The 21,730-nt window shown below is 50.3% G+C and overlaps 1 protein-coding gene across 1 annotated transcript in view; it reads right to left on the bottom strand.

Moving 5' to 3' along the window:
* Window positions 1-2,048: 2,048 nt before the first annotated feature.
* The window catches only part of Lrrfip1 (leucine rich repeat (in FLII) interacting protein 1), a 73,451-nt gene continuing 53,769 nt past the window's right edge, over window positions 2,049-21,730 (bottom strand). The window contains exons 16-25 of the mRNA XM_013023643.1: window positions 20,918-21,088; window positions 19,207-19,299; window positions 18,177-18,269; window positions 16,981-17,073; window positions 15,481-15,622; window positions 7,574-7,623; window positions 5,335-5,455; window positions 4,640-4,719; window positions 4,013-4,117; window positions 2,049-2,877 (exon numbers count right to left, since the gene is read on the bottom strand). Of these exons, the coding sequence (XP_012879097.1) occupies window positions 2,767-2,877; window positions 4,013-4,117; window positions 4,640-4,719; window positions 5,335-5,455; window positions 7,574-7,623; window positions 15,481-15,622; window positions 16,981-17,073; window positions 18,177-18,269; window positions 19,207-19,299; window positions 20,918-21,088 (1,059 nt within the window). The 3' untranslated portion in view covers window positions 2,049-2,766. The remainder of the gene's footprint in view (window positions 2,878-4,012; window positions 4,118-4,639; window positions 4,720-5,334; window positions 5,456-7,573; window positions 7,624-15,480; window positions 15,623-16,980; window positions 17,074-18,176; window positions 18,270-19,206; window positions 19,300-20,917; window positions 21,089-21,730) is intronic.

Genomic DNA, 21,730 nt, shown 5'->3' with positions numbered 1-21,730 from the left:
CTCCAAGAACCATTGAAGTCACAATGTCAGACACAAAAACAAAGAATTATCTCAGCAAGGCAAAATATGCTTCTGTAGTGGGGTGCATCATCAGCAAGCAAGCACACAGAGCAGGCTGGCTGCTTCCATTTACCCCTAATACAGCAGGCCACACCCCTCTGCTCTGATTGGTTGAGCACAGGCTCACAATCTGCTGGTGGCTGGCTAGTTTGAATAAAGTAAAATGTATTGACATAGTGATTATGAAATAAGATTAACAGCACACAAGCAATCTCAAAATATGCCTGTACCCTCTGCTATTTCTTAAACAGTCCGGGGTGTGTCTTAATTCCAGGTTGAAAAGAAACCAATTTAGGACAAAACCTTGCATTTCAAAAATGCTAAGTTGGGCACCAATGGCTCACATCAGTAATCTTAGCTACTCAGGAGGCTGAGATCTGAGGATCACGGTTCAAAGCCAGCCGAGGCAAGAAAGTCCTTGAGACTCTTGCCTCCAATTAACCACCAGAAAATCAGAAGTGGCATTGTGGCTCAAGTGGTAGAGCGCTTGCCTTGAGCTGAAGAGCTGAGCAGGGACAGCGCCCAGGCTCAGAGTTCAATCCTCACAACCGACAAAAAAAAAAAAAAAAAAAAAAAAAGCTTTCTCATCCGGAAGCTCTCTCACTTTCAGGCCAAAGCAGGAAGTTTTAAGCAACACATACTTGATAGAGAAGTTTTTTCACACGTGTTCAAGTCAATAATATCCCAAGTACATTTTTCTCAGGTAAGAAGGATTGAGAGTCCGTCTGTCCATTATCTTCTGAGAGTCTGGGAGTCTGTCTGCCCATTATCTTCATATGTGTGGCTAACTGACCCCCAGCAAGGGTTTTGCAAGGGAGGGCGTGACCCTAGAAATCCTGGAAGCGTCTGAGGCAGGACCTGGACGGTGACGGAGGTTGCCTTGTAGCAAGAGCAAACAGGCTGGACCTGCTGAACTCCCTGCCGAGGCTCCAACCTGCAACTTCCAACGCCCTCTCACATGGGAGATGAGAATCTTGCTTTCTGCCATCTAGGGCTTGCAATACTGAAGAGCCGGGCTGCATCTCAGCAGGCTTGGGAGATTCCTGTCCTTCAGAAGTATTTCCGAGTATGACGGTTAATCGTGACTGTCCATGTGGTGAGACTGAGAGCTAAGAGATTAGTAGAGCACACTTGCGGGCGAGTGTGTTTCCAGAGACATGAGCCAAGGGAAAGACCTGGCGTGAGTGGGGGCTGCGCCATCCCCTAGGCTGGCTGGAACAGAAGAAAGCAGCAGCACCGTGCGAGTCAGTGTGGATTTATCCACCATGGGAGTCATTTTTGGGTCTCCTAGGGTGAAGCGGGCAGAGCCCAGGGAAGGTGCTCAACAGCTTCTGGTGAGGACAGCCGGCTGTGGGTAAATACTCAGCCACAGGAGAACAAATCGGCAACCCAATCTCCAGGAGCTACATCTGCAGGGAACGATTTACTCTGTAAGCTCAGACTTCTTGGGTTAAGAAATGAGGGTGACTCTGACTTCCCTCTGTTGAAATGGAGTCTCTTGGACTTTTCTGCGTGATCTGGCTTCTTACTCCCATCCTCCCCACCTCAGCCTTCCACATAGCTAGGATTATAGGTGTGAGCACTAGTTCCCAACTTGGGACATTTTCTTAATCATGTGTCAAGATGTTAGCACTAGATATGGTTTTGGGTGATAATGTCTTAGTTTGTGCCTGCTAATATCTGATCGGCTTAACTAGCTATGTTTAACAATAACAGATTAAAAAAAGCAATTAAAAATCACCAAGTAGCCAAACTTTCTCTTCTTTTATCTGACTATACTCGTGAGCAGTTTCTGCTCTAGTCTACCTCTTGTGTTTTCAAGTGCACTGAATGCTCATGAATATTCCCCTCTCTCACATCTTTTTAAGATAAAGAAAATAGAAATGTTTAAAATGTTTAAAAAAGACCCCAGATACACAGAACAACAAATATGCAATCAGTTAAAGATTTTATTTCTCAGTAGGAAAAAAAACTTAAAACCACATCACTCAAGTCTTTTAACATTTCATATTTTATTTTTCTAATAGAACATTCTTTAAAAGAAGTTAACAACTTCAATTCCAAATATAATGCAAATGAAAAGCTGTCTTTTTTTTCAGAGAAGAGCTATTGCCTAATTACCCTGGAAAAAAGTACTCTCATGACTGAACAGATGCAAAAATCCCTTAGAAAAGCTTTATTTGTTGCCTGTAAAGAGTTTTCTTAAGGTCACTTTTACGCCTAGACCATCCTCTTGTTTGCAGTGAGTTTTGCTTGGTAATGGCTTGTGGTTCCACAGTGTTTTGTGTATGAAAAGCGTAGACTAAGAGATACTACGGAAGTCGCTCAAACTGTAGTTTTGCCATGGAGGAGTCCCACACTGTAACGTTTCCCCTTCACTTTCAGCGAGACACGTGAAAAGACAGCTCATGTTCCACGCTCATCTTGACCTGGGTCGTCCCTAGCCATGCATTGAGAAGCGGCTGTGCGTCAGAGTCAGAGGCCCAGTGTGCTTACGAAGAAACCTGGAGGTTCTGAGAGTCGGCCCAGCCTGGAGAAGGGGTCTGCAGACGAGGCTGCAGCTGGCGGCTGCTGGGTTCTCCGGGGTGGATCCCGGCACGAGTGGAAGAGCCAGGGCTCCCCGTAGCGTTCCGTGGAGGCATGGCGCGCTCACAGTACAGAGAAAAACCCAAGGGCCACACGCTCAGCTGCCTGTCAGGCTGGTGCTTACTGCTGGGACAAGAGTGCGCTCCTGTTCGCTTTCATCTTTTCCAGACGCTTCACTAAGTGGCCATTGCTCACCTCGAGCTCTTCTGTTTTATCCAGTGCGGAGCGAAGCTAAAGCAAGAAGGGAAGGCAGTGAGCTCTAAGGAATGACCTTCCTCCAACATAGCAGTAAATCGCCAACATTCTGTCCCACTGAAAGCCACAACTCCCTGAAATCCCAACCATGCGCACGTGCGTGCGTATGTATTCATTTGAAATGTGGAGAAATGCTTATGGTTTTGACATCCTGACTGCTGAGGGGCTTCCTTCCTGTGAGACACGTCCCAGAAAGGACACACCAGTGGGGACCCTAAAGGTATCTTAAAAGCTGAGTGAGGCACAGACATGAAAATAGAAATAGAGCCGAGCTGGAGCGCTTGGATCAGCTCGAGGAAGCCAGGAGGAAGGTTTCTGCGGCCAGAAACCAAAGCACGAATGCCTGAGGCCAACATGACAGCCGGGGCCCAGAGCCCAGCAGGAAGAGCACTGAGCGGGAGTCCTGGACCAGTGGGTGGAGGAACAGAGAATTCCCAGGGAGGAAGCACCACAATCACATGATTGTGGCGATGCGGGGATTGGAACCCAGGGCATGCTCTCCCTCCCACCCCACGTCCCCAGCGGGGTGGCCAGGGTTCTGGGACAGAAGCCCCCTCCTCTGCAGGAGCAGATGCTGGCCCTGTGGGTGGACAGCTCTCCCAAAGCATCCTGGGAATGTGCAGGGAATTAGGCATAACCTCACAAAACAGTGAAGGGGAAGGGGAACCCTGCGAGGGAGAGAGCCGAAGCAAGAGACAGGAGAAGCACCCCTCCGGAGCTGGCCCGGGGCGGGAGGTGGAACACTGTGTGGAACGCTGAAAGAAACAGGTTAACAATGGTTGTGCCCGGCACGCAGACCTGTGCCCAGCAGAGGCTCTGATTATCTTGGAGTTTCTTGAGGACGGTAAAGGATGTGCAGTTTTCAAAGAGCATAGTGGTGCTTGTGGCCGCCCCGCCGGACAGGTGTTTCGGACAGTGCTGCTCTCCATCCTGCCCATCCCTCCCGTGTTCCCCTGCCCGCCCGCCCGCCCGCCCGCCCCAGGAGAGGATATAGAGTACAGACGGGCCGGTGACAAGCGGCCTGGACGTGGTAACCCTCTCCTGCCCCGATCCGGGGCCGTCGCTGTTGCTACCCATTCCTTCCCTGCTTTGACGAGACTAGGATATTTACCTCTCTTTGGAGTTTCCGTTTCTCTGCCTTAAGTTCATCTTCTATTTTTTCTGCATTTTCAGCAGCTGTTTTATAACGGGATACTTGGCTCTCTAACCTTATTACCTACAAGTGAGGGAAAAGCCATTGGTGTAAGTTTATAGATCTGATTTCCTTTTCCAATTGCTTTATTACGTTTGGGGTCAAAAGCTGTGATTAAGATGAGAGAATGCGCCACACAGATGCATGGCGTAGCACTGGGGTATTATTCAGGTTCTAGCCAAGCGCAGGGCCTGCTGTTATTTCTGACACCTTCAGGGGACTGCTTCGTTCCAAGGCCTCAGCGCACAGGTGCACCTCTCTTTGCCTCCATCTTTCCCTCCTGAGGGACTGTCCTGCTGGAGAGGTTTGTTGAGGGAGAACCATGCTGGCAGGACCTTGGCTCCTCTGTCCTAATAATTATCTTTCCTCCCTAGGGGTTCTATCTGGAAGCAATACTGTGACAGGCTTGCTACCTTCCTTTGTTCCCCTAAGACTTTCTTTTTTAGCCCTAAAACTCTGCTGCTCTTGGTCCTCAGCTTTCCAGGCCTTCTTTCGACTTAATCCCTAGTTTAGCTGCCCATCATTGCTGAAGGTGTGCACACGTACATTTTGTTCTAGTGCAGTTATCTCTTGCTCTGATTTTGCAAGTTTAAATTTGAGGTCGCTGATCTGTCTGTTGGCATCCCCTAGAGGGTAAAGAAAGGAAAAATGTGTTAAGCTCCTGGCTTCCAATGTTTAAAGCTGTTCGGAGGAGCAAGCCTCGCATTCCTCCCCTCATTTCACAGATCTGGAAACTTTGGCCCATGGGTCCACCGTTTGTCATAGCTAAGAGCTGGAGAATGGGCGCTCACCAGGAGCCTAGGCTGGGAACCGGCCTGTGTGGCCGGGGCCTGCTGGCAGGACACCCCAGGGGAGGGAGGGTGGGAAGAAGGAAGGTGAGAAAGGAAGAGACAGAGACAGAGATCCTCTGAGCCAGATGACAAAGACATAGTGAGATGGGAAGGGGCAGAGAGACTGGACCCAGTTTTATCCATTAAGCCTGTTTCTAGGTTTCTGGCATACAAATAAATGTGCCTCTCAGCGTTTCCGGTATCAGCAGATCCAAGGACTGGTTGTGTCCGGCAGAGTAAACTTGGTGTCCGCCAGTGCCCACCCGTGTACCTGCTCTAGTCCATGGGCCCACAGAGGCAATGCCCTGACACCGCCCACTTGCCCTCCTTGCTCTCTTGGGTTCAGGGGCCTTGGGGGCGGCTGGGGGGGTGGGGGGATGTGGGGAATCCCGGGCGTTCCCTCCCATTTACTTTGTAGATCCATGACGTGAACATCTGTCCCGTTTTCCAAGACCTCGTCTTCAGATCGCAGACTGAAGTCCAGCTTGTTGTTCTTCTGTTTCCCTTCCAGCTGCCCTTTGAGTTTCTTAACCTGGAAACACCGCCCATAAAATGTGTTAATTTATTTTCTGGAGCAAAGTGAAAAGCTGAATTTAGAGTCTGTCAGAGGGGAAACATTGTATGAAATGACAACCAATACTCAGAATGAGTAAGCTCTTGCTTTGGGGTTCACTGGCGTGTCTCTGGAATGCCAGAGACGGGGATGCAGGAGAGAAAGCACCGGAAGCTTGCGACCTGCACATTGCTCTACCAGCCAGAGGAATATGCCCCATTTCATAAAGACCAGCCAGGAAAGTAAGAAACCTGCTGGGCAGTTTATTCTGGTAGTATTCTCAGGAAGGAGAATTGCTTTTTTTAAATTTTTAATTTATTTTTATTAAAGAATATCATCGGGGCTAGGAAGGTGGCTCAGTGGTAGAGCACTTGCCTTGCATGCCTGAGGCCCTGGGTTCAATTCCTCAGCACCACATAAGCAAAGAGAAAAAAGCCGGAAGTGGCGCTGTAGCTCAAGTGGTAGAGCGCTAGCTTTGAGCTGAAGAGCTGAGGGACAGCACCCAGGCCCAGAGTTCAGGCCCCACAACCGGAACCCCCCCTCCAAAAAAAGAGTATCATCAATGAACTGTTTTCTAACTCGGGGAAAGAAGTTATTTCTGAAGTGGAAGTTCCTCTGGGACTTAGGAGACAGTGTATCAAATACTTAAAACATGTGTGTTCCTGTACCCCATGATTATGTACAGGGAGGCCGGAAGGGAACACTCAGAGCCCACTGGGAGCGAACTATTGCAATGAAGTCTCAAAGGAAACCTTGTCCTTTCTCACGGCACTGATCCAGCTGCAGGCTTCCTCAGAGGTGCTAGCCAGCCATGAGGGAAGTGGCCTGTGCACACTTCCTCTCTCACAGACACAGCACACGGTGAAGGGCAGGTGAAGGCGGCTGGCTGCCGTGGCTGCATCTTCCAGTATCCAGAGGTGGGGTTTCCCTTGCTCCTCGTGTTTAATGTCTAATCTCTGGAGTCATGAGTAGAGGCTCACCTGCCTTCCTCCTCCCATTCTTCTCACTGATTACAGACCCAAGGTACAAACTCCTCTAAGGAGATTATTACAGAATTACAGTGGGTGTGTGCTCCTGAAAACACACAGGAGCTTTGAGAGACTCCTTCCACTGTATTCAATGCTTCATCCAGTTCTCAAAGAATCTAATAGATGGTAAAAGGCAATTGCATTTGGTTATGAGGGGAATTGGAGCACTGAGTTTCTTTAAACAGTGGCTGTAGAATACTTTCCTAACTGTCCTGCATATAGGAAAGATCAACGAGAACTACAACCTGCTGTTTTTTGGGAGGGGCAGAAAGAGCAGTGAAGTTACAGTTTAAATCATTTTAATCAGCTGTACAAATGAACATGCTGATTGCTGAGAGCAGAACACGGATCTTCATGGGCAGGCAGTCAGGGGAGAAGTGGACACCATGACCGGGACACGTCTTGCCTTTCAATGGTTAAACTTGGCCTTCCACTACATTTACTCAGCGCCATGGCTTTCAGTCCTTGTGGCATCCTCAGCAAGCCTCGTATGACTTAGGATGTTCTATTCGGACAAAATCACCAAGTCAACACAGCTGACTGGTGTGCTGTTTTTGGGCATGATGTTTTCAGGGGTTTTCTTCTTTCTCCTTGTAGCATTGAGGCTTGCAAACAGGGCTTTGGACTTGCTAGGAGGTACTATACTGCTTTAACCACATCTCCAGCTATTTTTGCCTTCATTGTTTTTTAAACAGGGTCTTTTTGCCCAAGCCAGACTATTTATCATAGCTCTCTACCTCTATTATGTTAACATATCCATTCTCTCCCTCCCTCCCTTTTCCTCTCCCCCCACCCTCTCTCCCTACTATTTATATCTTCTCCATAGCCTAGATGACAGCTATGTACCACTCTGCCCAGCTTCTTATTGGCTGTAATGGAATCTTGTGAACTATTTCTCTGGGCTGGCCTTGAACTTCGATCCTCTCAATCTCAATCTCCCAGGCAGGAGAATGAGGCACCATGTTCAGTTCTATAGATTTTCCACATAAGCTAGAAGTAAGAAGGAGAACACTTATGGTTTCAGGTGTCTTGCTCAAGAACTCATAAAGCAGTAAAAAGGTTGTATTACCTGTTCCAGTAAGCATTCTCGCTCATCGACAAGCTTTTTCAACCTATTATCTGAAGAAACCAGAAAGACATAGGTTCAGATGAATCCATAAGCTGCACTTTTTAGCATGCACTAATTGAAGAATGCTCATTCAAGTTAGTGAAGTAAGTGATGAAAGTCACTATACACATACCACGATGAAGGAGGCCACAGACAGGATGGGGGAGGAACTCAGCCAAGGGGGTGGCGCCAGCCTCCCGACATGCTTCTCGTCAGGAGGGCCTCCGGCTCATGCAAACAGGCTAATCTTCTACTTAGGTTAGCATGCAAGAACGCTAGGCAAACCACACTGCAACACAAGATCTCACAGGCTTCATGTTTAACATATTGAGCAAGGTATAAACACACTGAAAATCAATGTTTCAAGAGCAACAAGGTTTCCCTTAGAATTCCTTCCCGCAGGTACATCCCAGGTGAGGTTTTTGGTTTCCCTCTGTCTCATAGACTCACTAGTGCAGAGCCTTGACTCTGTACTTATGAGTTCCACGCCCACTGACAACATAGTTGCCCAACAGTTCTGGACTCTGGGATTCCTCTCACCCCGGGCTCCGAAGGGTCTGTGTCACTCTGAGTGCCAACTAGAATCTTCCAACCCACAGCGGGGACCGAGGCCTGGGGAGATTTACACTCATTTAAATGCAAAATCAGGGCAACAGTTGGTGATGTATGTAGTATACATACACAAGGCTGTGGGCACTGTCATCAGCCCATGCTAGCCCAGGAGCTGTTTGGGCAAGCTTTCGCTGTACTCTCTCCTTCAGATGAGGCAGAGGCCCGGGACAACTGAATGGCCTTCTAAGGGTGCCCCTGCCCCCTGCCGCAGTGGACCTTCCAGATCCGGACTCTCACCTCTGGGGTGGAACCCTGGCTCCCCCATCCCGAGCTTTCGTTCCTGCCACGCTTCCTGGCTCCAAATTCTTGAGTGAAAAATTACCTTTGAGTGGCCGTGTGAAGAGAAAATAATTCATATAAAATACACCTTTGTTTTGATTTAAAAACCAACAGCCGGGTGGCCCTCGGAAAGCACTGACGTTCCCAGTGCTTCACCTCGATCTGGTCTCCATTCCAACCTGAAAGGCGGGTTCTTGCCCATTGGCACCCTGAGGTTAAGCGGCTCGTTCCAGATCAAACATTGGCAATGTGTATTTTGCAGTCTGAGGGCTAATTTCAGAGAGCAGGTGCATCTAGGGGGCTTTGGCCATGGATCTACGGGTTCCCTTGACACGAGGCCCCCTCCTCCCATTGCCCAGGAGTGTCCCCCCCCCCTCCGTGTGCACAAACATGGGGAAGGGGGTGGGGTTTTACAAACAACCAAGCAACTGTCATATCTCTTCTGTCCCTCCTCACTGACTTTTCTGAAATCCACCAGGCAGCCTCCATCTCCCGAGACCAGGAGATGAAGTGCCAGGCCCACTTAGTTCTGGCAGGAGGCAGAGAACTCTGTACAGGGGAGAGCACTTCCCCACACCAGCAGCCACCAGCTGTCCCAGCTGAGGAGAGAGGGATAGGAGATGGGGACAAGGGCAGAGTCTGAGGACTTTCCTTCTGGAAGATGAAGCGTTCTGCGCACAGCTACCACACGGCCTAGGCAGAGGCCCTTGGCACAGCTGCCATCCTGCTCTTCCTCCAGGGGCAGGATGCTGTGGTGACTCTTGGTGTGTTCCCTGCACGATGAGGTCACGGTGCTATGCGAGGATGCAGCACATCCGTGGAAAAGGAGACAAACCCTCTGACACCCCACCCACCCCGGCGGCCACATGCCAGGGTCCTCGAGAGGAGGGCGACGTCAGGTTCAGGCCGCTAGGTGTTCCATCACTGGAGGTACGAAGCATTACTACTAATAGTACTAAATACGGAGCACACACTCTGCAATGGCAGAAAGCAGTGAATGCGGTGTATCTGGCTCTCACAGGTTCTTCGTGAAGTTTTCTGTACCCTGTTCAGACACCTACACACCTCTCAGCTTCCCTGTTTGCCTTTAGCCTCAGCATTACGCCTTTGAAGGAGTCACATGATTCTATACTAGCAACTTTCTGCTTTCACCGGAAAAACAGCCCCGCTTTTGGCTTGAAGGTCTCAGTGGTGAGCGGTTTTCTTCCAGTGACAAAGGGGTAAAGATCATCTGTGAGACACATGGGGGTGGGGAGATGACAGATTTGGGGTGGCTGAGCGGAGGAGGATGCGAGCCCGACACGTGCTGGTGAGGAACAGGAGAGGGAAAGAAAGCACTTAAAACGGCAGGCCGCATGATGTCAACACTTGGCAACTCAGTCGCTGGCTCACACCCTGGAAGGCTCTGGAAGGTAGAATGAGAGCTGTTTTCCAGCGTACATTCCAGGGTGAATGTGTCCTGCTTAAGTTACAGCCGCCCTACACAGCCCTGGGCCGCCGTCTCCAGGGCTCCCGCCTTTCTCTGTCCGTGACACAGCTGGAGTTTTCCATGCCCACCGTCCTCTTCTGCAGGACGCATGCATGGTCTTAAGGTTTCCTCGCCACGGTCCTTACACTCCCAACCTCTCCCGGTCCCAGTATGGCTAAGCAGACCCCCCTCAATCAGGATCTGACCAGGACGGCCCAGGGAGCACAGGAGACACAGGAGGACCACCAAGTCTTCCTTTCGGGGGCCCCTCCCTGGCACCAGGCTGGCCACCAGAGAGGAGCTCACTTATCACTGAGGAAGGCAAGAGCAGGAGGTCTGTCTAGAACCCTGGAGTGGCCCGCAGAGTGGGCGTGGCTTCAAGAGGGCACTGTGTGAACCAGAGCCAGGGCCACAGCTCAAGGACCCAAAGACCAAAACCACAGGCTTGTAAAATCATAAAATGCTTTTTATTTCAATTACATAACCCTTAGGATTGCCTCAAATTCTGCTGAGGTTTTGGTCCTTTTGAGTTCATTTATATCTTGTAACAGTAGTGCAAGTCGAAATTTCACAAAGGGTCAGCAACTCATAATATACATTCCCTTGTGTTTAGAAAAATTTTACAGTTACTCTTTATTCAACTTTACAATTCTTTTTAAATGCGTCTTTATATAGAAAATATGTATCTCCTTCAAGTAGATCAAAGCAAGAACTTTCCAGTAAGAATATACCAAGAAACAACAAAAATATTTATGCCAAAATACCAAAAGTTATTCAACTCTTTAAGATACCCTACTCTATGCAAACTACTCCTTAGTAATTTGTACAAAAGGTATCCTTTTGTATTTTTCTTTGGAACAACGGTTATACATTCAACAGAGAAATAAATTTGAGGTTATATATTTGTTAAATGACAGTATCTCCTAAATTCTACAATAGGAAGTGAAATGTCAATGTATCACTTCCAGAAAAAAAAAACCCTAAAAACTTTTTGTAAAATGAATTTGGTACATCATCAACATGGAACCACAAAATAACTGCAGGTATCATTGCAATGAGACCTGAAGGCATTGGTGTGAGAGGTGACAGTTCTGGGGAAAGGCAGGGCATCTCTGTGTCCTAAAACCGTCGGCTGTTGTTCTAAGGTGCAAGTCTTACCACTCAGTGACCTAGATGCTGCGTGTTTATCTCCTCTAAATAATGTGCCATATTGTCTCTCACATGCATAGTAAAATTGAATATGAATGCACATGTATCTGAGGGAGATGTAGCTATTTAAATATCCATAATATTCATAATGCAGAAATCTAAGAATGCTATTTGGTCATTTCGGTTAAAGGCTGATATATTTGGTCAAGAATCACCACATTCATATTGACCTAAGGCAAATATTTTTACTTTAGGCTGGAATACAGATAGTGAAGGCACACACTATGGTTTGGCATTTATCACGGAATGCTCTTGATTAGAACTTGAAATGAAAACGAATGTGTCTTTCTTTCTAATCTAGGTGATCACCTCAATGATTAAATACTAATTAAATACTAATCTATTGGTAACAGTCTATAACTTAAAGTGGATGATTGTCATACAGTACTTCTACAGCATTTTAGAACATTCTGTGCACATGAGTGATGGACAGGAAAGACAAGGGTCTCTTATGATTGGATTTTCTGGGCAGAGTCCTCAGCCTCGCTCTGAAGCCTGTCTTCCTCCACCGGCCCTCCGCTGCTGCTTGCCTAGGACATGGTACAGTCTTCTTTGCTCTTGCCCTGCTCACTCCCTGCTCCTTCTGAGCCGAGGTCTCCCAGCTCCCCTGCGGCTGCTGACAAGTCATCATTATCCACACTGATACTGTCTAGAACTTTCCCAGCTGTCTGACCTGAGTGTTGGGCATCTTCAATGCCATGGGAGGGACTTTTATTTTGAGGAGGGGAGCTGCCGTTTCCTACTCCATTCTTGGGCTGGGCGGGACTGCTCTGAGTGACACCACCAGCAGCACTCTTTGTAGCCTGCCCATCTAATTCATCGCTAGCACGGGTGTCTGCCGACTGACCTGCACCCTCACCAGAGGTCAATGTGTCTCCCTCAGCTGTCACCTCCCCTGCCCTTTGGTCGGCACCGTTATCCTCGGGGATCATTTCAGGATTTTCTGGACAATCAACATAGTCATTGCTTCCTATCCCAATTTCCTGTTTTGGATTTTTGGTCATCTTGTTTAGGGCTTTGGTGACTTGGTTTTTGTCAGCAAATGGTACCTGCCCTTCGTCCTCAGCTCCCCCTGCACCCGTGTTCTGACGTGTTAACGTGTCCTTGACATCTTGCAGGGATTCTATGGGGGCCTGCGCCTTTTTCTTCTTGTTTTTCTTCTTCTTGTTCTTTGTCTTCTTCTGTGATGAATCCAACGCCTCCCCCTGCTGGCGGCTCTTTTCCATGTCAGCTGCATTTTCAGTGTCTGCTCTCCCGGGGCTGCCGGCGGCTGCCTGCGCTCTGGGGGTCTGTCCGTCTGTCTGGACAGGCTCCTCGTCCACGGGCTCCACGCCCCCCTCCTCTTCTGCAGTGCTCTCCCTCGCTGCCTCTGGGCTCTGCATGGGGGTCCCCCGGAGCTTGGCTCCTTCCTGGTTGGGGAGCTCTCTCTCTAAGCTGAGCCCCCGGCCTGCGTCCCACTCCTCGGCCATGTGCGTCCCGTCAGGACTCACGGCGGTGTCCCTGCCATGCGCAGGAGGACCTGAGGCCGCTGTTCCCGCGTGCTCCCCAGCTTCAGCTGCCTTTGCCACTACCTCGCTCTCCACGTGGTTCCCCTCCGGGTCCCCAGAGACTGGACTGCCCATCTTTTCGGTCTCCGGCATCCTCCCGGGGACGGACTCCTGGCGGGACGGTTCCACGTCCGTCTTCACATCCTCCAGCTTTGCTCTTTCCCGACTCGCTTCGGCGTTCTCGCTGTGGTTCTGGGTATCCGAAGCGTCCTCACTGTGCGTCACAGGCGCCGGGCCGGGCGGCTCTCCGTCTACCTGGCGCTGAGGGCCAGACTGCTCGGGGGGAGCTCCGGCCCCGCCGTCTGGCAGGTCTGCCACCCCGCTTGATCCCACCTGCTCTGGACTTTCACAAGTGTTCCCTAGACTCTGGCCTTGCACCTGCCCCTCCCAGCCGGCACTTGCTAACAGTCCCGAGGCACTGTGTTCAGAGGACCCCCGGCGCTCAGCACCTTCGCCGGGGAGCCAGCCCTCTCTGTCCACACACGCCTCTCCCGTGCTCTCCTCGTGCTGCTCTTGCTCAGCGTGCTGCGAGGTTTCTCTTTTCCCCACAGTCTCCACAATTTCTTTTTTCACCTCCACTCCATTGGCTCTTCCTAAAAGACCATTGAGAGAATTGAAGGGACCCCAAGATGCGGTGACCAGTTAATACAGAGTAAAACGCCAACCCATTCTAATGCCCGCCCTGCCCGGGTGCTAACGGAAGAGCATCACCAGGGAATCATGTGGAACAGAAGCCGTTGCCAGTTCTGTGCGGCAAAGCAGCGATTGCATTAGTACATTTCTGACCAGCGAAGGCCACAGCCACAGGCCCCCGCGAGGGTGGCCGCTGGACACCTGAAGGAGCTGCTTTCCAAAGGTGAACTAATAGGAAGAGCTCTGATCAGGCAGACACGCGGCCCCAAATGCTGGGCTTGAGCACAGACCGCAGTCCACACCACTGTAAGCGCCCTCAGACTGCACTGCACCCACACGGCCCTCACAGTGGCTTCAAATCTGTAAAAGGCCATTCATCTGGCATTCAGAACTCAGCTTTTGAAGGAACAGGCTTTTGAAGTAGCTCCTGCATGGCAGAAAGAAATCTAGGGTCCCCCACCCAGGCACTGTCATCCTGACAAAGCACCCTGTGTCGGCCCTGAGCACCCCTGCTCTGTCCACAAACACTCAGGCAGGGAGAAGCTCCCTGCAGCCGCCAGTGAACACTGAAAGTCAAGGCAACCACGTAATTCCATAGCCAGCCATCACTGCTTCAGAAGGACAACCCTCTCTCCCTCCCTCTCTCTTTCTTGGTGGTACTAGGGTTTGAACTTAGGACCTTGTGCTTCCTGGACAAGGACCTTACCACTGGAGCCATGCTGCCCCTAGCTCTAGAAATAGGCAGTTCTGTTTTCCTGTTTGGGGTTCTCAAAAGCAAAGCTACAAAACTCCAGTCTGTTAGACACCATGCTGCTGGACACGAATGCCTGGCCCTCTTACCATCTAGGGGTCTGACCCCAAGAAAATGGGAAAAATATCAGTACTTCTAGTAATTTTGACTATTGTTTGATAATGTACTATTATTTAATGATGTTCATTTCATATTAATGAAGTAGGCTGCATACATAAATTTAAAATGCGCACATACTAAGAAGCCCCAGTAGTTTCTTTACAGATGAGCTGTGCCCTCAGAAAACTTTTGGAGACAACTTACACATGTAAATTGATCTTTCTGGCTTTTTAAACATCTCATAAAGCGTACCAAAGATCTGTACAATGTGTATTTAGACAGGAGCAGCAAGATTGAATTCTTAAGTTACTCAGGCATCTCTTATAAAGGTGTTATAGAAATTCTTTTTTTTTTTTTAACAAAAACCCTCCACATAGTTTACAAGAGCTGTATTTCTTTAGAGTCACCACAGATCCTGAGAGATGGTGTCTACACATACATGGTAAGAGATAAGATGAAGGTGTCTGAGCTGCAGTTGAGCCTTAGACGTTGGCTCTGTTCCCACCTTATGAGGCCATCAGCTTCCAGGGCCAGATGGGCCAGATCTCAAAGCCAAATACCATGACAGATGTTAACTGGTGAGTATTTTCAGGTGACTGAAAATACTCCTATGAGCTACTGGATTCTCCCGCTTTATATTCTTGCAGAAGCAAAAAGATGGCAACAGAGATCACTGGTGACCCCCAGGTGGGCGAGTTCTACCTCTTACAGCTCTGGCCAGACTCCCTGCCAAGGCTGCCTGTCCACCTGGGGGCAGCTTTCAACCATGACATCCTCCACCCCCTCCAAGCGTCCCTGTGCTATGCACAGGAGCCTTGTGCACGCAAACCTCTGCAAGACATAGGGCGTGCAGGAAGGATGGGCTGATACGGTTAGCTCTGCCGCTCCCCAGCTCGCACTACACCCTGATCTAGTGACAAGTCTGTGAAGCCATACACAGGACATATCTGAGGACCAAACAGTACTCTTAACATTGCCACAGGATTTCGGCACTGTTTTCTTGCATTCACAGTCTTACTTGGTAACTTTGAGAAGCAAAAGAAATGTGTACATGAGCCGTTGGTGGTAAGCACTGAACAGAGATGCATGCCGGACAGCACGTGTGGGCAATCACATCATTGGCAAGGACATGACCATGGAGTGACAGAACAAATGGCATGCGGTGTGACTGTTAATTGATCAGTGGTGATTGCTTTGGTCGTAATAATGCATGGAAGGTGACCCAGTGCTGATTGGGAGGCTGAAGGATCCAAAGGAAAACAATGCTTACCCAGTGCCCCGTCGCCAGCTGACTGGAGGGCATTGAACTCTTCCTTTGTCACCTTGGTAGGGCCTTGGTATCCAACATTATTGAGTGTGTCTGAAGTCTCTCCGTTGGTAGCTATTTCTGAATTTAGGATTATTCCATGTTTCTGGGAACAAAACACACTCACTGTAACACTCAAGAGATAGTAGGCTAAACTGTATTTCATTAGTAATTATAGAAGAGGAAGATACTTCTCCTGTAGAGGGTGGCCATGTCAGAACAGAAAAGTGCCTGGCATCAATCTCATGATATCTAGGCAACCTCCAAAAACTGCTTTCTTATGTGTTCCATGATTGAGTTTGCTGGGAACAAGATCCTCCTAACAGCACCCTTTGAACTATGGGTGATGCCTGTAAGCAGCTACCAAGTGGAAAACCGGGTGAACCAATGTGAAGGAGCCTGTCATTGTAAAGCTCCAGCCAAGGCCAGGTACAGTAGCTCATGCCTGTAATCCTAGCTACTCTAGATTAGATCTAGAACTAGAACTGCTGTTCAAGGTCAACCTGGGTAAAAAGGTCATGAGACCCCATCTCAACCAATTGAAAAAAAAAAAGCTAGGCTGGTGGCAGGATCATTCACAGGAAGCATCAACAGGAAGCTCACTGTCCTGGCCGGGCTGTGCATAAACTTGGGACCCTATCTGAAAAAAAAAAGTGAAACAACTTAAGCCCTGGCTTGAGTTTAAAGAACAACAACAACAACAACTGGCTGTGGCGAAGCGTGGCAGGCCACACCTGTAATCTCAGCATTGGCAGGTGGAGGCAACAGGATTCTGAGTTTGAGGACAGCCTTGCATCAGCAAATGTGTCATTCATTTCTTGGCGCTGGTTTACTGAGTCCTGCTCTGCTGCTCTGGCTTCGACGCAGCAGTTGAGGAGCAGGCTGGACCATACCCCGAGACACTGCTCTCTCTACACACAGCTCTCTCTAGACACTGCTGGGGCCAGCACCCTCCCTCTCACTATCACCCCTGCCTGCAGTGCCTTGGCAGCTCCCCAGAGCCCCCTGCTGGGCTGTCATGGTCACCAAAGACTCCTCACATGGCCGGCCCCGCAGGACATGGAACTCCCTTTCCTAAGGGCTAGCACATCTCTAGGTCTGATTACACAGACAACGTTCTGTTGGAGAAGTCCCTGGACCAGACGCTTTGGAACAAGGAAACAAACACATTCTCTAACTGAATAACACCCTAGAGGGCTAACCAACACTCGTGGGGAAAAAAAAATCCTTTAAATAAATGTCAGAAAAATCAGAGATGGAATTCGGAGCTGCTTTCAAGATCAGCTGCTCATTGGTCTCCAATCGCCCTGGGCCTAACGCCCACATCTGTACTCGCGTCAACAAATGTAGACCCTGCCGGTGATCCCCAGATTTGAATTTATTGGCAGAACACATCGAAGACATGAAATGATCTCCAGCACCCACAAGTCACAGAACCCCAGAAACGCAGCAGCGGCGTCATACCTTTAGCTCCTCTTTCAGCTTGGCTATTTCTTCTCTAAGATCATCTCGTTCACTCCTTATGGAATCAAAGAACTCCTTCTGCCTCTCTAATGCCTGAGTGTGCGCAGAGCCGAGAGAAGGGAGAAGGCACAGACCAGCAGGTTACTTAAGGCACAGAACAAGGAGGCTCCAGCGTGCAGAGCACCAATAGACTTCAGGCACAAGAAAGCATCTTCTTTAAGGATACAATCGAAAGGCAGGCAGGGAGCATTCATGCTTCACTCAGTCTAGACACCCAGGAGATGCAAATGATCCCACACCTGTGTGTGTGTGCGGGGTTGTGAGCTACACAAAGCCAAGCAGCGTGGAAGTAGGTTGCAGTATGGCATCGTTTTCTAGCTTAGTTTGAAGGAGACAGGAGTTAACAGAAGTGATGCAGCTGCTTAAACGAGGGATAGAGTCAGAAGAAATGCTAAACCGCCCGCATTTGTATAATCTCAGGCTACTTTTATACACTAATGGATCCGGAAGTTTGTTGTCCCTGATAGTGGTCTGTAAGAGTGCATCTATGTGCTCCCCTGCTCTCTCTCTCTCTTCTCCCTTCCTTTCCTTCTCCCTCCATCCATTACCCGCCCCCCCAACATTGGTGAGATGTCAAAGTAGAACCACGACAGGTTTCACCTGGCAAGCCTGTCCATGACGGGGCCGTATAGCCTCTAGTCCTGTGTCGAGGCTCTGCCACATGGGGGCTGCTGGTTCTGGTCACTGGGGATCAGCAGTGACTTGCTAGCATTCCTCTCTTCTAACGGTCACTGCCACCATGGGTGGAAGGAGGGTCAGTGGAGGCCTTCCCTGGAGAGACTTCCAGGTGAGGGTGTGGGCCCCGGCCTCTGCCACCACACCTCAGCTTCTGCAAACCCTCCCGAGAAAAACAGAACTCCAGCCAACCCCAGAACAGGGAATTCTGGGGTCTGACCCTCCACCCGCAGTGCAGCATGCCCACTGTCCTCACTGCCGGTGCCCTGTGCTCCCAGGGCTCACACAGGGCTGCCTGGGAGAGAGAGTCCGGCTCTGGAAATGTTGTGTGATTCCTTCAAACTATGCTGTTGCCCGCGGCATGCACACCACACCAGCGACGCACTGCTTCTGCACACAGGGACGGCCTCCGCTACGCAGCAGCCCGTTGACACAGATTGGCAAAGACTCGAGACTCCTACCCCTATCTTTTTGTCTTTCCACTCTATGGTTTCCTGAAGATCAGAAATCTCCCTGATATAACTCGCCTGTTTCTGCTGTAGCTGTCGGATTTCCTGAGGAAAGGAACAGATAGGAAGAGAGCAGATCAAGAGTTAAGCAGGAAGAAAAAGCCCAGTGCCAGATGACTGAAGAACTCCAGCAAGGTTTTCTTTCTTCAACCCTGAATTCATCAGTGCTCTAGAAATGCACAGTTCCATGATTTATTCTCTTAACAGTTCTGGAGATCAGAAGTGTACAGAGGCCTGAGTTCCTTTCTGGGGCCCCAGAGAAGAATCTGTTGCTGTGTTTTTGATCTCACAAGGACTCCTCGTGACGGTCCTGTGGTGCCGTCGGGCACTGTGGAGGGCTGCGCTCTGCCTCTGAAATCAATGCCGCACAATCTCCCTGCCGAGCTAACCTCGCTGCATTCACAACTGAGGACAACCATGCTAAAAGCGCAACTATTTAATGATAATAAAAAAATTTAAAAAATGACAGTCTTATGATTTCTAGGAACTAGAAAGTGGACACCTTACTCCTCTCTCCCGGGAGAGGAACGCTTTCCCGAAGTAAGGCATCCAAGATGATCTGAACCCTACATTTAAAAAGTTATCACTTTTTTCTTAAAATTGAATTTTCTTAAAATTAAAATTTTTAGCATCTGTCAAATTACTGAGTTGTGTTTCCCCAAATTCATACAGTGAAGTCCTGACCTCCAAGATGACTGTATTTGAAGACAAGGTCATTAGGAAGTGATGAAGGTTTCAATGAGGAAATGAGGCCACAGGCAGGGAGGGCTTTGACCAGACAGGAGGAATGTCCCCTCCCCCGCCCTGCCCCTGCACCTCCTTTGCAGGGCCTTCACCTGAGACCCCTGCTGTCCAGAACCGAGGAAAGGAATGGCTGGTTGTTAGAGCTACCTGGTCCTTAGTACTCTGCCCTGGGAGCCTGCTCTGCCTCAGTAACAGGAGGCAGCCATGTCCAAAGGCACAGCCAGGAAAAGCGGCCTACCTCAAGCATTTCTTCCCTCTGCTTCAGCGCCTCCTTCACCTCGGCGAACTGGAACTGCAGGACGCTGTGCGCATGCTTCTCCCGCTCAAACTCCTGCGGAGGACAGAAAGCAGGAGCGCTGGGAGGGGCGGCCCTGCCATTCTGCTCCACGCTCTCACTGCGGCATTCCGCTCAGGACAAATGACTTGTTAGGGTGTCATCACCATTTCTAAAGCAAGCAACACCCCAAATCCATCCATAAATTAACCTTGAGCAGTGGACGGGACTGGTTGGCACTTCCTGGCCACTCCCAGGCAGGCCCCCCCCCCCCCCCGTTCAGGGCAGTGCTGGGGTGGGCGGGACTGTGTGAGGTGGCAGCGTGTGGTGGCTCTGTTCAAGGGCTGCACTCCAGGACCAAGCAGCAGGCATGGGGCCCGTGGCGGAGCTGCCCCTGGGTCCGCCGCACCTCTGCAGGCTCACCCTCGTCCCGGGGCATTTTTGTTCTGTTCTGTGGGAGCACTGGCCTCAGGAGGGCGTGGCACCCACTACGGTAGAGCCCTTCCCTAGAGGGGCCTTTTGAGAAGGGACAAGACCCCAGCTCTGCTCCCGGCTTCCTCCTCCTGGCCGTGACAAGGCCCATCCTGTCAGGCTTGGGAGCACACTGAGGTCCCCCCTGGCTTCTCTATAATGAAACTTGGGGGCTCCTGGCCTGGCCACAGAACCAGGCCCAGAGGGTGGTGTTCTAGAAGAGCTGGACCGCACCGCACTGTGGTACCTTGCTACCAGGATGGGGCCTGGTGCACTCTTGGGGTCACTCCTCCCTCCCTCCCTCCCTCCCTCCCAAGTGCTCTCAGAGCTCAGCCTTGAGAACTGCGGGAGTCTCCCGTTAGCTGTAACTCAATTCTGCAGCGGAGGAGGAGGCCTGTGTTATCAGTGGGACCTTGGTTTTCCTTTGAGATTTTGAGGATGCAGCCATTAAAAAAGTGACCCACACATTACATCCCCTGCTTATCTCAGGATCTCTGAAGAACCGGACAATATTCTAGGGTTTGAAAAACCAACAAATTCCTAACAATGAAACGTAAGTATGCCGGGCTTGTACGTGACAGCTAAGCCCAGCTTTGCCAACCCAGCCGTGTCAGCAGCCTCAACCTAGGCTCAGGCTGGTTGTAAATTAGCAACAAATTAATTCCAGTGCTTCTTCCTGAAAACTCATACAGGGCGGTGTCTTTCTCTGAGCTTAAAGGTATTCTTAAACGAAGGAACTGTGCCTTTTCCCGATCAGCAGAAAGTTAACTGAATACAATTTTCTTAAAACCCTGTCTGTCTATGGTGTTGAGAGAAAATGAAAATCACAAGTTAGCAGGACGTTCTCGAAGCATCTGACTGTTCCTTATCAAGGCCCCTAGTGCCTTCACAGGCCTGTGTCTTATCTTCTACATAAAACACTAACACTGTGGTAAACGTCCTTTAGTTTGCTGTTAACCTGTGCATGCTGACATTTCAGGACTTAGCCAAGAGCTTGGGAGTCTTACGTCAGAACTAGAGTGTCCTGGACAGTGGGAGGGTGACGGTTTAAAATATGCATGAGCACGATGTACACGCACGCGCACACGCACACACACCTGCATGCACACACACATGCGCGCACACACATGCGCCATGCACACACACACGCACACACACCTCCCCCACACAAGAATTCCCACCATTCCCACCCCCAGACGCTCACCTTGCTTTTCTCCTCGTAGAGCCGCTGGGACTCGGCCAGCTGCTCCTCCAGCTCCAGCAGTGTGTCTTTCAGGGTGTCCACCTGGTACATGAAGTTCGTCTTCTCGTTGTCCAGCTGGGCGTTGGACACCATGGCCTTCTTATACTTCTCCTCAGCTTCTGCTAGCGAGTCCTGCACAAACCGGGCCAGAGTTGTGAAGGTGCAGTGGGAAAGCTTGGTGCTCGCCTCAAAACCTCCACCTTCATTTCTTAGAGCAGATGAGCCAGTGAGAAGCCCGGGCTATGTTCAGTGCACAGTTTCTCATCGCTCAGACAAGTAGTTCCCAACCGTCTTGGGGTGAAGGCCCCCTCCTATGTCAAGGGTTGGTCAGGACGGCAGCGGTGGCTGAGGCCACTGTTCAGGGACACAGTCTTCCTCCACAGGGACCGGCCGCCTGAACGGTTGCTGAGGTGATCACACAAGATGTGTGGCAGAGCCTGGGACGCCGCCGGGCCCTGGCAGTTCACTCGGCGCCACCACGGGCGCCTGGGGTCCCTGTTCTGACTACGGCACTAGGGAAGGATTAGTGGTGACGTCAGAGTTCTGACCCATCAGGAAATGGAGGCCCACAGGTGTCCACAAGCAGACCGTGGGGAGGGCAGGGTCACGGGAACCTCCTAGAGGGCTCGGCGGGAAGCGCACGCCGTGCCTCGTGCCTCCCGGGGGGCTCTGGCAGGTCCCAAACCATGCACACAGGGAGGCCAGGGCCGAGGGAACAGAGTGGGCGGAGATGGCGACCGGGGCCAACGACCTGAAGCCAATGAGAGGCGTGAG

This window comes from Dipodomys ordii, unplaced genomic scaffold (assembly GCF_000151885.1).
Source record: "Dipodomys ordii isolate 6190 unplaced genomic scaffold, Dord_2.0 Scaffold1, whole genome shotgun sequence".
In the NCBI taxonomy this organism is placed as follows: Eukaryota; Metazoa; Chordata; class Mammalia; order Rodentia; family Heteromyidae; genus Dipodomys; species Dipodomys ordii.
Note: the sequence above shows the minus strand (reverse complement) of the source record. Positions and strands in the feature narration are given on the sequence as shown.